The 20,851-nt window shown below is 54.5% G+C and overlaps 1 protein-coding gene across 4 annotated transcripts; it reads left to right on the top strand.

Moving 5' to 3' along the window:
* Positions 1-136: 136 nt before the first annotated feature.
* On the top strand, positions 137-19,945 carry SUMO3 (small ubiquitin like modifier 3). 4 transcript variants are annotated; one of them, XM_073804578.1, is made up of 5 exons: positions 137-9,768; positions 10,643-10,796; positions 13,918-14,046; positions 17,606-17,677; positions 18,645-19,945. In XM_073804578.1, the coding sequence occupies exons 2-5, from the start codon at positions 10,662-10,664 to the stop codon at positions 18,777-18,779; spliced, it is 471 nt and encodes a 156-aa protein (XP_073660679.1). In that variant the 5' UTR covers positions 137-9,768; positions 10,643-10,661; the 3' UTR covers positions 18,780-19,945. The 4 variants fall into 4 exon arrangements, with proteins under 4 accessions (XP_073660679.1, XP_019778236.1, XP_019778237.1 ...); XM_019922677.3 differs by having other exon boundaries at positions 10,563-10,796; XM_019922678.3 differs by lacking the exon at positions 10,643-10,796 and having other exon boundaries at positions 8,134-9,768.
* Positions 19,946-20,851: the final 906 nt, after the last annotated feature.

Below are 20,851 nucleotides of genomic sequence, written 5' to 3'. Positions count from 1 at the left end.
GTTCCTTGTGTGTCATTTCTGGGCGGTGTGGACGTGACTGCTTGGGGAGTGAGGACCGCGGGACTGTCTGGGTAAAGACGGGCTTCTGCACCCATGGGTGTGAATGAGCAGCCCCCCTCCTAGCACCCCTGCAGCGCTGGGATCAGGTCCAGAGAGCTCCAGGGGAAGCAGCTGTACCTGTGAGCTCCGAGTCCCTGGCTCTCCTGTTTGAAGCAAGTGACCGGCAGCAGGCATCTCCCACCCTAAGGCCCAGGGGTGTTTTGAGCCCGAGCCACCCGTCTCCTCGCGGGGCCCTTCTCTGCGCCAAACTGCAGTGTTCTGGTTGGCTTGGCCTCACTGTGCGTTGGGCACGGGAGCTTGCCTTCAGTGACAGGGCTGCTGACGGTGACTGGAAGGGGGCGGCGGGCACTGCTGGCCCCTCTGGCCGCCCCCGGGAGGAGGTGCAACGATCCACGCCCAGGACCGAGCAGCTCAAAGCCCCACCCCAGGACCCGCCTTCTAGGGAAGGGAAACCGTGGTGGGAGCGAGGCCGGGTGGCTGCTTGGGGGAGCCGGCCCCTTTCCCAGGAGGGTCCGGGCGCCCCCTACCCAAGGGACGGACAGGTTGTGCCAGCCCGTGAGGAGCCTGCCTGCTCGGCGACTCTGACCCCGTGGTCCTGGGTTCCAGAGCGTGGTGGCCGAGGGTCCGGCCTCAGAGCCGGGCCAGCTTCCTCCCCTCCCCCTGCTCGGGCTACCCCAGGCCCTGGTGACCCCGACTCCACGTTCCCGCCCCTCTCCCCTCCCCGAGGGGGGCACCAGGGTCATGTGTCCTGAGCTGGGGCCGCTTCCTCCCCCACCCTGGCCCACGCCGGTCCTAATTGAGCATCTGGGCTGCACCAGGCCCACCTCCTCCAGGGATGTCGGAGTGCGCTGCGGGTGACCGCACCAGAAGGTCGCCCGGCCGAGGTCAGCATGGAGGCGCTCTGCTCTCCCAGCCCGCGCAGGCACCCGCCGGCTGGCGACCTCGGCCGGCGGGGTCGGGAGAAGAAAGCAAAGCCTGGGTGCCAGGATCTGCGACCCCAGGGCCCTGGCTGTGACCCCCAGCCGCTCTTCAGGACCCGTGCTCTGTAACAGCCACAGAGGGGGTTCAGTGGGCCGTGGGGTATCTGCTCAGGTCACCATGACAAGCACCGCAGACTCGGGGCTTAAACAACAGACATGTATCGACCGTCTCACAGTTTGGAGGCTGGGAGTCCAAGGCCCAGGGGTCGCAGGGCTGTCCCTCCCGAGGCCTCTCTCCTGGGCATGTGGACAGCCGTCCCCTCCCCGTGTTCCCGCGTGCTCATCCCGTGTGTGTCTGTGTCCTCGTCTCTCCTCGTAAGGACCCGGTCAGGTTGGATTAGGACCCACCCAGCGACCTCATGTTAACTTCAGTAACTCATTAAAGGTCCTCTCTCCAGATTCTGCACATTCTGAGGTGCTGGGACTAGGGCCCTGGCTTGTGAACTTGGGGGGACACAGTCCAGCTAGTCACAGGCCGGAAGCCTTGCGATTGAGCTTCGGGGGTCCCTGACCTGCAGCACTCCCTCTGGGGATGTGGCGCCTCTGGGCCACCTCCCGCAGCAGGGGGTGGGGCTTCCACGGGGCCTTTCTACGGCATGGCCTCCGCTCCGGCCCCGAGCACAAGTGGGGAGACTCCATAGGGCGCTAAGTGTGCGTGTCCCCGCTACGCGTTCTGGGCCTCTGGTTCCCACGGGCCCCCGGTGAGCTAGACTCGGGGTGAGACCCATTCTCATCCGGCTTCCACAAGCCCACTCTGGCAGTGGACCTCAGTGGCTGACCGGGCCTCTTCAAAGCTGGTGTGTAGTAACCCCTGAGGGTCAGGGGCTTTCCTTTGCTCCAGGACACAGTGACCCTTGAAAACGGTCATCGGTCCCTCTGAGGAAGCCCTGAGCGCCACTTGCTGGTCTCACCTGGGGCTGAACTGCAGGGTCCTTCCTCACCAGTCCTGGAAGCTGCTGGGAAGAGCCGGGCATCCCCGTTACGGTGACGGGTTGGGGCTTGACCAGAAGACCTAGAGTTATCCTGCCTGCTAGTTCAGCAGCTGTGCATCGGTTTCATTCCCAGGGTCCCTGCCATCGGTTCAAAAAATTCTGATCCCTCTCCTTCCATGATCATTTGCTCTGCGTCTGTCTCTAGTGTTAAGCACTGACATCTGGTACCACCACGCCGGGACCCCTCATCCCCAGGGAGATCGGGTGACCCCGCTCCATGGCAGCCTCCCCGGTCCGCAGAGGACAGCCACGGGGGCACTTTGCCCGTGCATTTCTCCATGACTCTGTGCAGGGAGTGTCCTGAGCTCAGCTGGAGGGGAGGTGCGCAGGCTCACGTAATAGGCCCACCAACACCCCCGTTTCTGGGAGCCCAGGCCTTTCCTCCGCAGCAGCGGGCCTGCGCCTCGGCTGTTCACTGCGCTCGCCAGTGCCAGGCCACACTCCCAGCCACACTCATCTCATGGGTCTCATTTCACAGGTGGTTTTTTCCCCAACATCTCCAAGTGATTCTAGTGCACAGCCAGGGCTGAGAATCACTGCCCTCGAGGCTCGCTCCTCATGATGTGGCCCGAGTTTTAGTGGACGGGCATCAGCTGGGAGCTCAGTAGGCCTGCAGAACGTCAGTCCCTACCCAGGACCTGCTGAGTCAGAATTCCCTGACGATTTGTCTACCGTGTCCCATCTGAGCAGCACCACTGTCCACCAGGGGTTCTCAAGCTTGAGCTGCGTCGGAACCCCCTGGAAGGCTCATAAAACCCAGGTGGTGGGGCCCCACCCCCGAAATTGTGAGCCAGTGGGTCTGGGAGGGGCCCCAGAGTGTGCACTTGTAACATGTTTCCAGCAGATGTGGATGGTGCTGGTCTAGGGACGTCAGGAAGGTTGCTCTAGAACGCCAGGGACATTCGTTATTCTAAGCGGTCGGATGCCGGTGGTGCCCACGTTTCCATTAGCCAGACTGGTGACGCCATCCCCGCCTCCTGGGGCGGCTCTCACGGAGGCACCTTCAGCCCAGTCAGGCTTGTGCATCATCTCCCTGGCCTGGCAGGTGTGAGCTCTGTTTCTACGATGTTCCCAGACCCTGCCAATATAGCTGGTGAGGACCCACAACCTTCAGGTAGATGTGTGGACCTCTGACCCTTCTTTGGGGCCCGGAGGAGGTCAGCGGAGGGGCCCCGCCTGCCTAGGGGAGGGGCCGGTGGGGTCGTGTGACTGGGGCTGCCTGAGGGCCAGGCAGGGAGGGAAGAGGGATAAAATGAAGGACCCCCGACACTCTCTGGATCACAGGACCCCTTTTCCCAGTTTCTGTGGCCAGAGGGATGGGTTTTCTCCTGAGGTGTGGGGTGCCTGGCCTACGGCCACAGTGCAGCTCCAGGATCGGGGTCTCTTCAGGACAGGATCCGGTGAGTAAAAAACACAAGACCAGCCAACCAAACCAACCAACCAAAACCTGGGTTCACTTGCATGCTTTGGCTCACAGGGTCTCCTTTCCTCTGGCCAGAGAGAGAGGCTTTCTCTTGGAGGTTTTGACACCTGCACTGGTATGTAATCCCACACTGGGGTCGACCTCTGGTCGAAGCTGGCCGATGAAAGAGGAGGAACACTTGGAAAGTCACCCCGTCAGGTCTTTTAAGTTTGGGGTCTGCTCTCTAAGCTGCCTGCTATGACTGACCTTTCAGAGTCCTTGGAGGGTTGTGTCCTGTCCACACCAGAAGTCTCTCCTTGGCTTCTGAAGGCTGGTTTGCTGAGTATAGAGACCTGAGCTTCGTGTGTGTAGAGGCAGCACGTCTTTGTCCTCTTCGTCTTCAGCTTGCATCGTTTCTGCACCAGGTGTTCTGTGATTCTGATCCTTGTTCCTGCGCATGTACTGTGTCTTTTTTCCCCTCTACCTTCAAGGTGTTTTCCTTGTCTTTGGTTTTCATCACTTGAATATGATGTGTCTTGTTGTGCCTTTTGTATATTTATTATATATATTATTAAATGTATATCTTTAAATCCTTCTGAATTTGGATCTGTGCTATGGTGTCTTTATTTTTAGAAAATTTGTAGCCATTATTGTTTCCAACATTTCTCCTGCCCACTCTCTCCTCTCCTCCTGTGACTCCAATTACACATGTGTTAGACCAGTGGAAATTATTCCAGGGCTTCCATTTGCTCTGCTCTGTTGGCAGGTTGGGGTCCACCTTTCCTCTTTGTTTAGTCTGGGTAATTTCCACGGTCTTATCTTGAAGCTCATGATTCTCTCCTCATCTGTGCTGAGTCTACTCGTGAGCCTGTTGAAGGCATTCTTCATCTCCGTTACCCCGTTTTTACTTCCAGCGTTTCCACTGGCCTCTTCCTCAGAGTCTCCGTCTCGGTGCTGAAAGTCTCCCCGCCCTTTTCTTCATGTTATCTTTCCCACTAGAGCCTTAACGTAAATCCTGTCAGACAATCCCAGCACTTGAGTCACATCTGAGTCTGGTTCTGTTGATTTTCATGTCTTGATTGTGGGGGGTTTGTCCTTCTTTTTTGTGTCTTGTAATTACTTACTGAAAGCCAGATATCGTCTAAGGACAGTGAAATGATACATTTAAAGGCTTTAAGCTCAGATTTCTTTCTTTTTTTTTCGAATTTTTAATTTATTTTTGGCTGGGTTGGGTCTTCGTTGCTGCACGCGGGCTTCTCATTGCGGTGGCTTCTCTTGCTGCAGAGCACAGGCTCTTGGCAGGCGGGCTTCAGTAGTTGCAGCAAGTGGGCTCAGTAGCTCTGAGGCATGTGGGATCTCCCCAGACCAGGGATCAAACCCATGTCCCCTGCATTGGCAGGTGGATTCTTAACCTCTGCACCACCAGGGAAGTCCCTAAGGTCAGATTTCTATACTCAGAAAACCTTCAAAAATGGAGAGAGTTCTGGTGTGGACAAGACAAAGCAAGCAACTGTCTGAGACTCTGAAAGCTTAATAATAGCAGGCAGATTAGGGAGAGGACCCAAAACTTAAAAGACAAGGAAGCCGAAATCCCAGCTTTCTGATAGGTTTAGGAAAAGCGATTTTGAGGTTGTCCAGCTTTTCTTGTCTTTAGACGGCGGTAATGAGCATTCCAGCTTTCTACATCCTAGGCAGAACTCTCCCTCTGTATGATTTTGCTTCTTACAATTTAATGAGGTTTTCTTAAAGACCTAATATGTGCTCAAACTTTGTAAATATTCCACAGGTGATTAAAAATATTACATAAGTTTTTCATTGGTTTCCAAATTCTTTCTCTCTGTGCGTTTTCATGAGCTTATTATGTTATGCAGATCTTCTATATGCTTACTGAGTGTTTGCCATTGTGACACCTTTCAGAAAGAAGAGGGAACCTCACCCAAAATTTGGTCCAGTTGTCAAGACTGGTGACAACACATGCACGCGCGCGCGCGCACACCCCAAGAGGGTATGGAAATGTTCACCCCTCACATAAGGCGGCTTTCTAGGGAGAGCAGTGCAGGCCTCCCAAGCTGGCCTGAAAGTGGCTTGAGAGCCAGGAAAGGAGATGCACTTGGGGCTTCTGTTGTGCGAGGGCGGGGCCCTGGTGAGGGTTTCTGCATGGGCAGGTGCTTGAGTGGTTTGAATTTCCCACCGGTACCAAAGGAGGCAGCGCCTAGTCTTTGTCTGCGTGCTAAGATGTGGGGAAGAAAGAAAAGATGCAGGGATGAGGCTTTAAAGATGTCAGCTGTTAAACATCAAAAAAACAGAGTGAGACCCTATTTGCATTTTTCTACCTGCCTCTTGGTGGCATGGACCCATTCCTAATGTAATATATCTCTCATTGTCCATTTAATGCTTTGCAGTTTGAAATGTATTTCATCTGATATGAAAACTGTTATAAGCTATAGCATTTTTGCCTTTTATTTTTACCCTTTCTCTACAGTAGAAGAAAACATAGTTGTATCTTTTTGACCCACGTAGGGAGCCACTGTCCTTAAATAGAACAATTTAATCCATCCATATCTAGTATGATTGCTGGTCTTTACTTATTCTTTTTTTTTTAAAGGCAAAGTCTTTTTTTTAAAATTTATTTATTTTTATTGATTGTTTTTTGGCTGTGTTGGGTCTTCGTTGCTGCGCATGGGCTTTCTCTAGTTGCGGCGAGTGGGGCTACTCTTCGTTGTGGTGCGCGGGCTTCTCATTGCGGTGGCTTCTCTTGTTGCGGAGCAAGGGCTCTAGGCTCGCAGGCTTCAGTAGTTGTGGCACACGGGCTCAGTAGTTGTGGCTCACAGGCTCTAGAGCACAGGCTCAGTAGTTGTGGTGCACGGGCTTAGTTGCTCCGTGGCATGTGGGATCTTCCCAGACCAGGGCTCGAACCCGTGTCCCTTGCATTGGCAGGAAGATTCTTAGCCACTGCGCCACCAGGGAAGCCCTACTTATTCTTACTATCTTATTTTTTGTATGCTCTATTCTACTTTCTTGTTGTAGAGCTGGTATAATTTCCTTTGCTTGAATCCTTGCTCTGCTGCTTTTAGTAACCAGGTAAACTTGGATGTGAAACTTGTGCCTCAGCTTCCATATCTGTGAAATGGTACAATAATGGTACCTACCTCCTTCCATTAATGTGTATGAAGGTATGAGAGTGCAGGTCACATAAGTGCTACATAAATGTCTTCTGTTATTTCTATTGTTTCCTTTTATCTGTTTTTATGACGTTGTCAGATTGGTTGAGTTTTGTTGCTGCATTGTTCTTGCAGTGGTTTGAAAGCTATTTCTCCTATCCTTGGGACAATCCTCTCCCTCTGCTTCTGTTTTCTTCTGACCTACCTTCCATTTCATAATCTTCTCTTCCACTGTGTCTAATCTGTTGTTAAACCCATCTACTGAATTCATAGTTTCAGTGATTGTATTTGTTTTCAAATTTCCATTTCTTTATAGATTTCACTTATCTGCTGAAAATTTCCATCTCATAGTCTATTTCCTTGAACATGTTAGTTATTTAAAAATCTATCTAATGATGCCAATATACTGTTCTCCTGTGGATTACTAACATACACATATTTCTTCCGTTGGTTTTGGATCATTTGTTTTCTGCTTTTCTTTGTGAAGTTTTATTCTGTTCTGGATATTGTCTGTGAAGATGTTTTAGTTAACCTGAGGCCCAGGTGATGCTGCTGTCCTCCAGAGGTTTCCTTTGGCTTCAGGCTGGCAACGGGAAGGAGAGCAGGTCAGCTTGGTGCAATTTGGGAGTGAGCCGTTGGGATGCTGGGTTTCAGTCTGTGAGGATTGATCTGCACCTCAGCCTCACTCCTTTGTTGTAGGTTTCAGTGTTCCAGCTGAAGGTCCAGGTTATTATCAAAGCCCCCCGACCAGTTTATCTTGCAGTCGGTCCTGCCCAATCATTGTCTCCCCATCCTATGAGACTCAAAAGCTGTGCTCAGTGTCTCAGCTTCTTGTGTGCTGCACATATTAGGGACTGCACTGTGTGTCTCCCTCCCTCCCGCTCCCTCTCCCCCTCCCCTGCACACACAGAGGAAAGCCATGCGAGGACACGGGGAGATGGCGGCCATCTACAAGCCAAGGAGAGAGGCCTCAGGAGATACCCATACTGCCCACACCTTGATCTTGGACTTCCAGCCTCCAGAACTGTGAGAGAATGTTTAAGCTGCCCAGTCTGTGGTATTTTGTTACGGCTGCTGAGCTGACTAAAACATCATACTAATCGCTAAATATCTCAAAAGGAAAACCGCGTCCCTTCTTTCTGGGATCTTCGCTCCTCAAGAAAGTCTTCTCTGTTTTGGCAGTTATCGGGTGTCTTCAAAATATTTTATACAGATTTTCTTGTTGTTCAAAACCATAATAGTTTTATAATTTGCTTTAAAAAAAACACATAACGTGTGAGCATCTTTTACTGTCGTCAACTACTCTTTCTTTTTACACATTTAATAGTGGCTTAGCCTTTCGCTATATGAATCAACCACAGTTTAATTCCTTCTTGTAACACATTTAGATACTGTACTTCATCAACTCTAATTGGGGTGGCTTGCATCCATAACCTGTCATAGTTTAATGTGTGTGTTAAATAAAACAATGTTTGGGCTTCCCTGGTGGCGCAGTGGTTGAGAGTCCGCCTGCCGATGCAGGAGACACGGGTTCGTGCCCCGGTCCGGGAGGATCCCACATGCCGCGGAGCAGCTGGGCCCGTGAGCCTGCGCGTCTGGAGCCTGTGCTCCGCAACGGGAGAGGCTACAACAGTGAGAGGCCCGCGTACCGCAAAAACAAATCAAACAATGTTTTATAATTGCTGACGTCTTAGAGTCGATGATGGATGATGGGTCCAAGCTCTGCCTACCTGAAGTTACACCACAGCCAATAATCTTGGGGTGGTGGTGGTGGTTCCCATTGTCCACCTCTGTCCTGGAAGGGGCCAGTTCCTGGAGACTCCCCTCTCCAGGAAGCACAGCTCGAGCTGGCCACTGTGACTGGGGATGCCCTGCTAGAGGCACCACAGTCCAGGGTGAAGGAGACCAAACCCTTGGACCCGGCTGAGACAGAGGTCGGCTCTGACCAGAACTTTCAATGGACAGACTTCGTCAGCCTGTGACATGGCAGCTCCATTCTGGGGGCCCCATTCCCCTCTCCTAAATGGTGCCTCTAGCCCAGGAAGTGAATTCTGAAGCGTCAAAATTGGTTTGTGAAATTAAGGCCCGTGAAAACTTGGCTCTATGGCCTTTCAGTGTTAACAGGAAATGAGCTGAACCCAGTGGGCTAGGTCGCTGTCTTCCCCAGATGCTCAGCTGCCACTGGCTGGGCTCGGAAGGCCCCAAAGGGGGCTGGACAAGGGGAGACAAAGGAGCCGCACAGAGTCGGCCTGGCTAAGCGCAGAGTGAGAAGTGGACGGAGTGGGAGACTTTCCACCTCCCTGACCCCCTCCTAGAAAAGCCCCGTTTAGGCCTCGGTCCGCTGGGAGCTCTGGGTGGAAGCAGCTGGAGCTTGTGCGGCCTCACTGAATGAACACGTGCCGTGTGTCCTTAGTGGACGGAGCTGCCCGGTGGGTCAGCCAGGTAGGCCTTCTTCCTTCACCCCCACTTCCTCAGGACACTTGGCTCCTCTGTGAAGGTGAACCGAGCCTTTCCTAGACCTGGGGTCGTCCCCGGGGCAGCTCTCTCTCACGCACGTCCACCGGGGCCACTGGAGGTAGTTCACCCGGCTGGCTTTATTTTCCTTGTTTCCCTGTGAGACGCACTCATCACAGAGGAAGCCAGTGGATACACCCGGCCTCAGCTGGTGGAGATGCGGTAGGTGAGGGGCCAGTTCGGGGGACGGGCGGGCCATTCTCAGGCGCCAAGATAATGTGTCAGGCCTGCCCCCGACCCCGCACCTGTAGGGCTGATGGCCTGGCTCTCCGTGCACCCTTGGGGTCCCAGCACGTCCCACCCACACAGCTCCCCCCGTGCCCCACGACCCTAGGTGCCCTGTGTTCCCGCGGCTTCCAGCGCGCCCCCCGAAGTACGGACGCCGGACTGCGCGGGTCCAGCCAGCTGACGCATTTGAAACTGCCAGGAACCTCGGCCGGCCGGGCACGCGCCCAACGCCCGGGAGCGCGCCTCGTGCACGCGCGCCCCACCGCGTGACCCGCGCCGGCCAACCTGCGCGCGGGGATTTGGGGGCAAAGCGCGGCCCCGCGAGCAGCTGCGGCGGGAGAGCGGCGGGCCGAGAGCGTGAGTCGCCCGCTCGGCGCTGTCTATTGCCCCGCCGCCCGCCGCGCGCAGCCATGTCCGAGGAGAAGCCCAAGGTAAGGGCCGGCGGGCGCGGGCCGGGCCCCGGACTCGGCCCCCCCGCCCGCGCCGCCCCCGTGCCCCGGACCCCGCCGCCCTCCGCCGCCGGCCTCCGGGGCCCAGGCCCAGCGGCGCCAGCAGGCCTCCCCGCCTTCCTTCCCCACTCCCCTCTCCACCCCCAGCCCCTCCTCCCCGCACCGCCCGGCTCCACTAGTCTCCCCTCCCCCGCAGTCCCGCCCTCCGCCCAGGCCCCGCCCCCGGGGCCGCCCCGCCCTCGAGCTCCGCCCCTGCCCGGGCCCCGCCCCCCGGCTCCCTCCGCCCAGACTCCTCCTCCGCGGTCCGAGCTCCACCCCTCCGGTGGGCCGAGTCCCGAAGAGCGGGCGCCTCTAGCCCGGCCCCCCTGGCTGCGACCCTCTCCCTCCGCTGACATCGCAACCCCGTCCCCAGTCCCTCTCTGGGACCGCCTCTCCCCAGGACCTCTTCCCTCGCCGGGACCCACCCCCACTACGCTTCTTACGCGGGGACCCACGGTCCGGGCCGGCCTGGGCCCTACTGTCCCGCGTGCGCGGGGCCCCCTCCTCAGTCCTCACTGCGGAGCGCCGAGAGGGCGCAGGCTGGGCAGGGGCTCTGAGAGGCCGGACCTGTCTGGACGCATTGCCGCCCCCAGGGTGTGCGCCCACCTCCCGTCGCTGTCACCCGGTGTGCGCCACGCCCTGCGCACCGGGCTCTGCGGCGCGCGCTCCGCACGCCGGTGCCCTGCACAGCAGTCCTCGCGAAGGCCCGCGGTTGTGCTAACTAGTCTTAAAAACAGGTTTCTGGAGCTCTTCGTCTGCACTCTTGGGGTCTGTCTTTTTGAAGTGGACCATCTGCTGCGCATTGCTTTGCGTGCAGGCTCCCGCCGACCCCGCTGATGCTGGAGGTTGAGCTGAAGTTGGGGCCCCTGGTCACGGAGCCCCTCCCTGGTCGGGATCACACGGTGGGGCTCCGGTGGAAGCTGCCCTCTCCTGTGAGAAAAAGCCACCCTCCAGGAGCGTCCTCCCTCCAGGTGCAGTTGGAATTGCCTTTGCTTTTTTCACACTTGGGGAGGCCAGATGTAAATGCCCTTTCTTTATGATTTCTAGGTGGCCTCCTCTTACTGTAGTTTATAAGCAACGAAATACACACAGTACCATCCCTTCAGTGTGTTTAAACTTAACTCTCCCACGTGGTCAACGTCCAAGGCCCAATTCAGTAGAATCAACTTGTTTTAACTACTCTCAAGGCAACTGGATGGTTGGGCCTCATGCCCCACCAGTGCCCACTGTGCCTGCTGGGCACTGCTCCCTACCTGGAGCCACTCCTTCCTCTGGGCCTGGAGAGGAGAGGGTAGGAGGTACACTCCCAGGCCATCTTGGCAGAAAGAAAACCTTGTGGATCAGTTGGGAAAGACAGTTTGCCTCCCCTCGAGAGCACAGGCAGGGGACTGACAGCGTGAACTGTGGTTCTGGTGTTTAGGCTCCCCTCCCCGCCCCTCCTCTCTTCTAAGTTCCTTTGTTTGTTAGGGATTCTCCAGGGGTCTGGGCCAGGCCGTGTGCTCTTGGTGTCTTTCTCTGCCTGGTCTGCCCTCTTTCTGTTTGTTTTGTGTTCTGGCCCCAGTGTCCCTTTGTTTTGAACACACCCATATTGTTTCATCAAAAAAGCAAATGCATCCTCTATCCACGTGCAAAAGAATGAAGTTGGACCTTTTTTAACGCCGTATGCAAAAATTAAGTCAAGATCGTTCGAGGACTTAAACGTAAGACCTAAAACAATAAAACTTTTAGGAGAAAACATAGGACAGAAGCTCCATGACATTGGACTTGGTGATGATTTCTCGGATATGACACCAAAGGCACAGGTAACATGAAAAAAATAAACTAGACTCATGAAAATTAAAAAATTTTGTACATCAAAAGACACTGAACAGAGTAAAAAGCCAACCCACAGAAGGGGAGAAGACATTTTCAAATCACTATCAACCAAAAAGAGAACTGCAGGAGGCTGCAGATAAGAAAAGAGTTTATTTGGGGTGTTAAGAATTGCAGCTTGGGAGACACAGATTTGGGTAAAACCGAAAGAGCTTTCCGAGGAAGAGAAAGAATCAGGGGCTTTATAATAAAGGCGAAAGCCACGAGGCTGAGTTCTGACGCAAGAAAGGAAATATTTGTCCTTAAGGGATGGCTGTCACGAGTTGTTTTAGGGTCTGGGTCCCACAGGTATCTTGAGTTTCTGGCAGGTGTCCTGGATGCCTTCATCAGGACAGGACGTGGTCACAGGGTCAGATTCCGTCCGGGCTGAGAGGAGCGTAAGGTCCGTCCTCAGTGGCCTCCTGGCTCTGTTTGAGAGGCTCTCTGAGCAACACTGACTCCATTTTGATTTTCCTTCCACATCGTATGTCTGATAAAGGATCAGTATCCAGAATATATAGAGAACTCCTAAAGCTCAACAGCAAGAAACAAGCAACCTGATGCAGAAATGAGCAAAAAAACTTGGATAGACATTTCTCCGAAGAAGACATACCAATGGCCAAGAAGCCCATGCAAAGATGCTCAACATCACTGATTATCAGGCAAATGCAAGTCAAAACTACAGTGAGATATCACCTCACCCATTAGGATTGCTGCTTCCAAAAAACAGAAGAGAAAACAAGTGTTGGCGAGGAGAAGTTGCAATTGGTGGTGGGAATGTAGAGTGGTGCAGCTGCTGTGGAAGAGAGTATGGGAATTCCTCAAAAAGTTAAAAGTAGAATTACCAAATGATCCAGAAACTCTGCTTCTGGATATAGACCCAAAATGATTGAACACAGGGCCTCAAAGAGATATTTGTGCACCCGTGTTCATAGCAGCTTTACTGACAATAGCTAAAATTGTGGAAGAACCCAAGTGTCAGTTGGCCCATGGACGAATGGACAAGCACAACTTGGTCTGTGCGCACAATAGCAATAGCATATTATTCAGGCCTGAAAAGGAAGGAAATCCTCTTAGGATTTCCTAAACACATGCTGCAACAGGGATGAACCTTGAAGACATTATGCTGAGTGACACAAGCCAGTCACAAAAGCCAAAATAAAACGTTTATTTGAAAAACATGGAAAAGCAACTGCATCCTCGGTCTCTGGGGAGTGATCATGGGGCCCCAGCTCCATCAGAGGAGGCTCCTTGCCGGAGTCTCGCCTCCTGGGGTCACTTCTCGGGCCAGCCCGAGCTCACCTACTGGGGTCTCCAGGGGCCAGAGTGCTGAGTGGCCTCCTTCCTCTCCCCCTCCGTGAGGCAGGGAGGCGTGAGGCAGGGAAATGGCGGCAGGGAGTGGGTTCCTGGGGGAGGAAGGGGAAGAAGCAGGGAAGGAGCAGAGAGCCCGCGGCGGCCGGACCTGCCGGAGCCTCAGGAGGAGGACGAGAGCATGTGGCTGGACAGCGTACAGACCCGCTTTGGTCTCCATCCAAACTCGTCTGCAGATTGACTCAGGGGTCAGCTTCATCATTTTGTTAAAAAGTAAACAACTCCCGTCTCCCCCAGCGGTGCTCTCAGGCCGAGCCTCTGCTCTGAACACGAGCTTCTTGCATCAACTTCCAGTAGTTTCCAGGGGCCAGAGACCCCCGCTACGGGATCATGTCAGGATAGAATATGGCGGGGACCCCGTCCAGGTGGGACTGGTGGCACAGAACGGACTTGAGGGTGGCCCTCCCTAGTGGCGAGCAGGGAAGCTGTGGGCCATCTGCACCCCAAGCCACTCGCACCCCGCTTTCCCGGCTGGAAACATCTGTCGTTGGGTCTCATTCATCCGCGTGCGTAAGTATAAATCACCTGTGCGTACGTGTGGTTCCTAGTCTCATGAGAGCGATCTTAGAGCAAAGATGGATTTTCTCTCCATTGTTTTCTGGATCTACTGAGCAGGCTTTCCCCCTTGAATTGACAGTCTGTGGAAACACTAGATTGGCAGGGCATTTCCTGACCCAGCAAGTAGAAGTGAAAAGTAAGTTCTGTGTAGAAATCAAGCAATCACACGAGTGACCCAATTGCTGGGGAATTTTAAGAAGTAGCTTGGTTTTCATGACTTCAAAAAAGGCCAGCAGCCACGCAAACACTTTGCCTTTAAAGTGGTGTTTGTGGGGCGACGGGCTGGAGGCCGAGATTCACGTCTCTTTGCAGGAGGGAGTGAAGACGGAGAACGGCCACATCAACCTGAAGGTGGCGGGGCAGGACGGCTCCGTCGTCCAGTTCAAGATCAAGAGGCACACGCCGCTCAGCAAGCTGATGAAGGCCTACTGCGAGCGCCAGGTGCGGGGAGGGGCCCCGGAGCGCGCGCGCCTGTGTGTGTCTCTGTGTGTGCACACCTCCCCGGAGGCGCTCCCCTCCGCCTGGCCCCTCCAGGCTGGCCGGTCACTCCCTCTTCAGCCACCCGGTCGTCCCCGGTCAGGGGTGGATGTCTGGTGATGTCCTCGTGGCGCTGCTGGGATCGGAGTGGCGGCTTCGCCGGGTATTTCATCCCTCCACCTCTGTGTCTGTGGAGCCACTGCGCTCGACACAGTTCAGTTTCCAGACGATGCTTGATTCTTGCCCTTGGTTTACTACATTTCAAAATAAGGAGCCCGTGCTCGTATGTCCTCCCACGGTGACCAGAGAGACTGACCGCGCGGAGTGTGGAGTGTGTGTTACGTGTGCGTGTGACTGTGCTCTTGGGCCCCTCGGTCCCCTTGTGCTCTCTGATGCTCCTGCCCCGTCTCTCCCCCTGAGCCTGTCCTTTCAGGTGAGGCAGCTTTTCTCAGGATACTTCGGAAATACTGGACCTTTGTTAGTTTCCGTTCTTGGCTTTGATAAATCCTTGCCTTGGGCTTTCTGTTGTTATTATTACAAACACCCTAAAACAGCTCCACGCCTAACTCTTCTTCTCCCCACTTTTCAGAGCTTGCTCCTCGGAGGAGATCACTTTCAACTCCAACTTTTTTTTTCACTTTTCTTTGGTAAATATGCTTGCACTTCTATTTCTTCACGTTCTTTGATTTTGGAGATTTTTTTTCGCCTGTGAAAGGTGGGTCTTCAGCTCTGGCCTGCCATCCACACATCCACCGCCCGCGCTTGCACACGGCTCCTTCCCTGGACTCCAGCCCATCGCTCTGGAATCTCCTGCTTCTGTCCTGACTGGGGCAGCGCCAGCCCTGAGCCACACAGCGGCCTGTGAAGATTTCTGGCTCTTGTCTGAGTCCTGTTTCTCCTGGTCTGGTGGTGGTTGTGTGTGTCATTTTCTGGGGGCCCCTTGTTAATTTATGCCCTGAATTTCCCATCGTGCTGCACCGTCCGCCACGTTCCTGGGCCTTTTGCTTTCCCATGGTCCCTCCCAGGGCCCCTCCCTCCCTGCCCCACCTGGACTGCTGCTCAGCCATCATCCCAGAGCCGCCTCCTGTGTATTTTCTGGATTAATCTTCTGCCCCTGTTTCGATGGAGCATATCTTCCAGTATCTTGCGCAGAAAGGGTGTGAAAACTACTGCACGTCGGAACGTGATTTGCTTTATAAACCTTCACGATTGAATGTTTGAGTGCACGTAGGTTGCAGTTCATTTTCTTTTCTTGGAGCTATTGCATCATTTTCGTCTAGTTTCCAACGCTGGTGTGGAAAGGTCAATGGCATTCTCATTCTCTCTCCTCTGTTAGCGGCTTGGTTTATCTCTGATAGCTTTTGGGACCTTGTTTGCGTGCTTTGAGGCGGTGTTACCATTGACTCTTCTGGGCACATTCTGGGCCTTTTCGGTCTAGAAACTCATTTTAGTTCAGGAACTAGACCTTCTGTTAGTTCTTTGGTAATTTGTGTCCCTCTTCACCGGAATTCCCATCCGGCTTGCAGTTACCTGCTCCAGGTGTGTTCAGCTGGATTATTTCCTCCCATCGTGCATTGGGTTTTGTTGCTATTGGCCTCTGTTCTGGGAGGTTTTCTCAACTTCATGTTCCCACTTTTTATGGACGGTCTTGTTTCTGTCATGATTTCTGATTTTTAAAAGTTCTCGTTCTGGGCTTCCCTGGTGGCGCAGTGGTTGAGAGTCCGCCTGCCGATGCAGGGGACACGGGTTCGTGCCCCGGTCCGGGAAGATCCCACGTGCCGCGGAGCGGCTGGGCCCATGAGCCATGGCCGCTGAGCCTGCGCGTCCGGAGCCTGTGCTCCGCAACGGGAGAGGCCACAGCAGAGAGAGGCCCGCGTACCGCAAAAAAAAAAAAAAAAAATTCTTGTTCTTTCCCGTTTTCTGAGGCTCCTTTTTCCCCAGGGGAACTTTCTGTTGTTTTCTATCTCCCTAAGAGCTTCAGGTGTGTGTATGCATCTGTGCACGTGCGTGTGCACGCGCGGCTGTGTCTCTGCACGTCTTTGCGTGCGTGCGTGTGTGCGCACGCGTCCCGGCGAGCTCTGATCCTTCCTCCCCGTGCCCTCCTCGTCCCTTTCTTCTTTGCTTTGACTCCTCACACATTGGTCTTTCCTTAACTGTCCTCTCTCCCTGGGTGACGGCTCGTATTTAAGCACGAAGCACTAAAAAGCTGGTGGAAAGCTGTACACCTGGTGTGTGGACGGGGCCCGCATGTTGTCGCGGGGCGGCCTGCCCGGGTGGGTGTTCTGTGGGGGTCCCAGTGTTGCAATCTGTGAGTCTTTAAGTCTCCCCGGAGTGGCCCTCAGGCTCCCGCCTGTGCCCTGGGAGCGCGGCGGCCGGGAGGAGCAGCTCGGCGGGGCGCCGGGTGTACTGGGCGTCACTCGCCTGCCTCCGCCGGCCACCTGTCACTGCCCCGTTTGTGCCTGTGTCCCCGGCCCAGGGCTCTGAGTCCACCTCTCCAGAACGGGGACCTTCTGCCCGTGGGAGGGACAGTGCCCGACCTTGGGGTTGGGGGCCCTGCTTTGGGAGCCGGATATGGACTTTCCATCAGTCATCCCACATCAGCTGCATCGCTGCCTCTTACACCTGTGCGCCTGGCCCCTGCCCCTCTCGGGGCTCTTGTCCGCCCCCCTGCCCCCCAGCGCACCGCATCCTGACCTTGGGGTCTAGGGTCCACAGCCCTGTAGCTTCCAGCCTGGAGGTGATGCCCTTTGTCTGCTGGCCTGGCCCCTCTCCTGTTTTCTTTGTCCTTGTTTATGCCTTTTCTTGTTTCTTTATGTCACATCAGTAGGTTTCAGGAGGGAGCAGAGACGGGTGTTTTAATCCTGTCTGTCCTGAAGAACTGGCTGTGCCCCCGACCACGTCCAGCTGTTCCCTCAGGAGGCAGAAGGGCCGCTTCCCAGCTTCAGGCAGGCTGCTCATCACATGCCTCAGGGTCGCCTGACCTGTTTCTGAGAATTGTTTAAAGGGGAGGAAGTGATGGTGCCAAAGGTGTCGAAATTCTGCTCGGCACCTGGAGGGAAGCGAGAGGGATGGATGAGGGTGGAGCCCAGGAGCTAGAAGGTGCTAGAACGGCAATGTCTGAAAGGCTGTTCTGGGAGCATCGCATGAACTAGGCTGCAGCCCCGCTGGCGAGGCTTCACAGTCAACTGCGTCCTGAATCCGTATATTCAGAAATCTCGTGTTTCCACATAAATGTGTGATGCTTTTTTTTTTTTTTTTTTGCGGTACGCGGGCCTCTCACTGTTGTGGCCCCTCCCGCTGCGGAGCACAGGACCCAGACGCGCAGGCCCAGCGGCCATGGCTCACGGGCCCACCTGCTCCGTGGCATGTGGGATCTTCCCGGACCGGGGCACGAACCCGCGTCCTCTGCATCGGCAGGCGGACTCTCAACCACTGCGCCACCAGGGAAGCCCCAAATGTGTGATTCTTTTTGAATTAATGTGTTAGCTGAAAATGTTTAATGATGATTGCTTTTTCTTTTCAGGGCTTGTCAATGAGACAGATTCGATTCAGGTTTGATGGACAACCAATTAATGAAACAGACACCCCAGCACAGGTAGGAAAGCCGCCCTGTCTATACTTGAGGGCTTCTTCCGATCTGCCTTTCATAACTTCCATTTGGAATACTTGCATTTGAGAGGCACCGATTGCTTCTCACATAGAAAGAATACCTTACATTTTCTTTCTGTTTTTTTTTTTTTTGCCACACCAAGTGGCTTGTGGGATCCTAGTTCCCCAAACCTGGGCCCTCGGTAGTGGAAATGCAGAGTCCTAACCACTGGACCACCAGGGAATACTCACCTTACCTTTTATTTATTTATCAAAAAAAATTGTTTTTTTGGCTGTGCTCTGTGGCACGTGGGGTCTCATTTCCCCGAGCAGGGATCGAACCTGTGTCCCCTGCAGTGGAAGCGTGGAGTCCTAACCACTCGACCTCCAGGGAAGTCCCTACATTTTCTTAATGGCTTTCATTATTAGATCATTTGACTTTGTAATTTTGAGGTTCAGTTTTTGAATGAGGAAGATGTCCTTTGTCAGCCTCTTCTGTGTTGGGAGAGGGACCAGGAGGGTTGGGTGCCTGGCGGAGGTGGTCCAGAGACAGGGACGAGGCCTGGGCCTGCCCATGCCCGCCGCCGTCTGCAGGCTCCAGGCGAGCCGGGCACGTGCGGTCACCACCCACTTGTAGCCTGGATACTGGGTCTGCAACGTTAGCCGGTTTGTACTTTTCAGTAAAACTTTATAGAGACTTGTTTATTTGTAACAGGACTTAGTGTTTCTATCGCGTCAAGTCCCTAATGTTGACCGTTCCTTTGTTAGGGGAAGCTTGGGGAGTAAGCGGGCTTGTTGGAAATCCACAGCTCAGCCTCTGTCCCCGGGTGCCCACCGACGGCAGGCTCGGGGCTCAGGCACCTCAGGGTGGTGTCCCTGGCGTGGGCGGGGGCAGCTCCAAGACCCTGGTGCTCAGCGGGGTGGGACCCCTTCCTGTGACGTGAGGATACTCACTGCCCCCTCTGTGCCTGCAGCTGGAGATGGAGGACGAAGACACCATCGACGTGTTCCAGCAGCAGACGGGGGGGTCCGGGGCGGCCAGCTGCCTCTGGGGTGCAGCCCCTAGAGCCACCGTCCCCTCGTGTCACTGCGCTCGTGTTCGCTATTGAACAGTGAAGGTGTGACCATGCCCGCACCAGGGAGGCTCAGACACCGAGGACATTCCCCAGAAGGACTTTGCTCTCTGATGTACTTCAGTGCGGCCGCGGGGATGTCCACGGCTTCCCCCGGCCCATCACCCCGGTACCTCTGTTTGGGTAAAATGCATGGCGAGGGGTTTTGGTTTTGTTTTTACTTTCATTTTTGTTTTTCCTCCCTCCTATGACATTTCCCCCAAACCTGTGGCCCGAGTGCCCACTTTCCGTCTAGGTGGGGCTCTTACCCCAGGTACTGGCCCCTACCCATTCCAGTCATGTAGAGAACTCACGTCACTGCTCTGGGGGTGTTTCCGTGGGGTGAGTTTTGGGGACACAGTCGGGATGGGAGACAAACTTTCACTTATCTTGCTGGCACAGGTCTTTTTAATGCTAAATATTACAAGTGTGAGCTTTGTCAGAATACAGTAAAGTTGAAGGGAAAATACTGGAATGTTTCTTAAAAGGTAAGAAGTTCTTCAGTAATGTGGCCCCGCGTGGGGCCTGGGGCCCAGGACCCATCGCCACCCATGGCCAGTGATGCTGTTCAGGGGCAGTGAAAGTTGGCTTTTCCCCTTTTCCTTAACAGAGAAAAAAGTAATTCCCACACGTCTCACCTGGTAATAGTGCCGGGGCCTCAGATTTCTTCCGGTATTTGCTTCTGATGAATGACAGTCTGTATATAAAAAAGGAAGGTTGAGTATTGCTGATTTTGCAATGAACGTTTTTGTGTAAAAGAGCTGCTTCAAAGTGTGGTTACGAGTGAAAGACGGCTCCGGGGTCTCCCCATGGACTGTGCTCTGCTCCCCAAGTTGGTATGGAGTTTACGTGTTACATGTGATTTCAGTTCTGTGAAGCATTTGGGGTCTGTCCTGGTTAAACTCCGATAGTTGTCCTGTTGCGCTTGTGTGTGGACCCACTGCCGCCGGATGGCCCGGCATTGCTTGTTCGGGTCACCTGGGCAGCGCGACCACCATCCTCTCTTGTCTGGCTGGCATCTCGCTGAAGATGTCTGCTTTTCCTTTGTATTTTGCTCTTCGGGCGCGGGTGGGATGTCTGCTGGCTCTGTTGTGTTTATTCCCGTTTGTACGTTATTTGTCGTCCTTTACTACTGTCGACAGTAAATAGAGTTTGGTATTCTGTCTCTCGGCTTGTATCCAGCACTGCGTACGGAGCTTGGGCGTTGTGTCATGTTCAGTATTTGCAGCGACCCTCCAGCGAGGCCACTCAGACTTCGATCTAAAGGCCGGTTCACCGCTGCTCCCCTTCCTGCGCCCGCGCAGGCTTCCCAGGCGGGTGGCGTCTCCTGCCGAGGACACCCCCTCACCCTCAGAACTCTCCTCTGTCCTCTCCTGGGTGTCCTGGGTGGAGGGTCGCCGTTACTCTGGGCTTCTCGATATTTTTGGTGTTTGAGTATAAGACTTTTCCTTGGTGCAGTTGACAAGCTACTCACTCATCGGTTTGAAACGGAAGCGAGTTGGCACTAATTTGAGAACTTCCCTGCGTGCCACGCTGTGACAGCACCAGGGTACATCAGGTGAGGTAAGCGCAAGTTGAAAGGTCAAGGGCAGCCGGGTAGTGGAGCACTTGATTCACTTACAGCAGCGGCAGGAGGTGAAGGCGCAGCACAGCGACTGGGTCGTGTGCCAGATGCCGCGGCGGGTGGCGAAGCCCGACAGGGCAGCCCCTGCACTTGTGCCGAGAGGGACACGCCGGGGTGCCTTAGGTTAGGAGCAGCGCTGTATCCTTGGGAGCTTAGAACAATGCTGCCTGACCGAAGAGCAGGCAACGTCCTGGAGGTTGTCTTTTATCTTAGAAATGTGTGCAGATTGTGCATTCGGAATAATCTGTTGATATCGATGTTTTTAAAATATTGTTACCCAAACCCAACTCCCAGAAGCTTTGGGTTAAATTGATGCCTCAGTAGGAGACAGGCCCTATTGATGCTGTTGGCGGTGCCCTGGGTCCCAGCCGGCACCGTCTCAGTTCCGGTACCGCAAGTCCCATGTCCCAGGACCCCTCAGTTCCAGGCGCACGGGCGATGCCAG

Source organism: Tursiops truncatus, chromosome 4 (genome assembly GCF_011762595.2).
Source record: "Tursiops truncatus isolate mTurTru1 chromosome 4, mTurTru1.mat.Y, whole genome shotgun sequence".
In the NCBI taxonomy this organism is placed as follows: domain Eukaryota; kingdom Metazoa; phylum Chordata; class Mammalia; order Artiodactyla; family Delphinidae; genus Tursiops; species Tursiops truncatus.
This window is presented reverse-complemented; position numbering and strand designations above follow the sequence as displayed.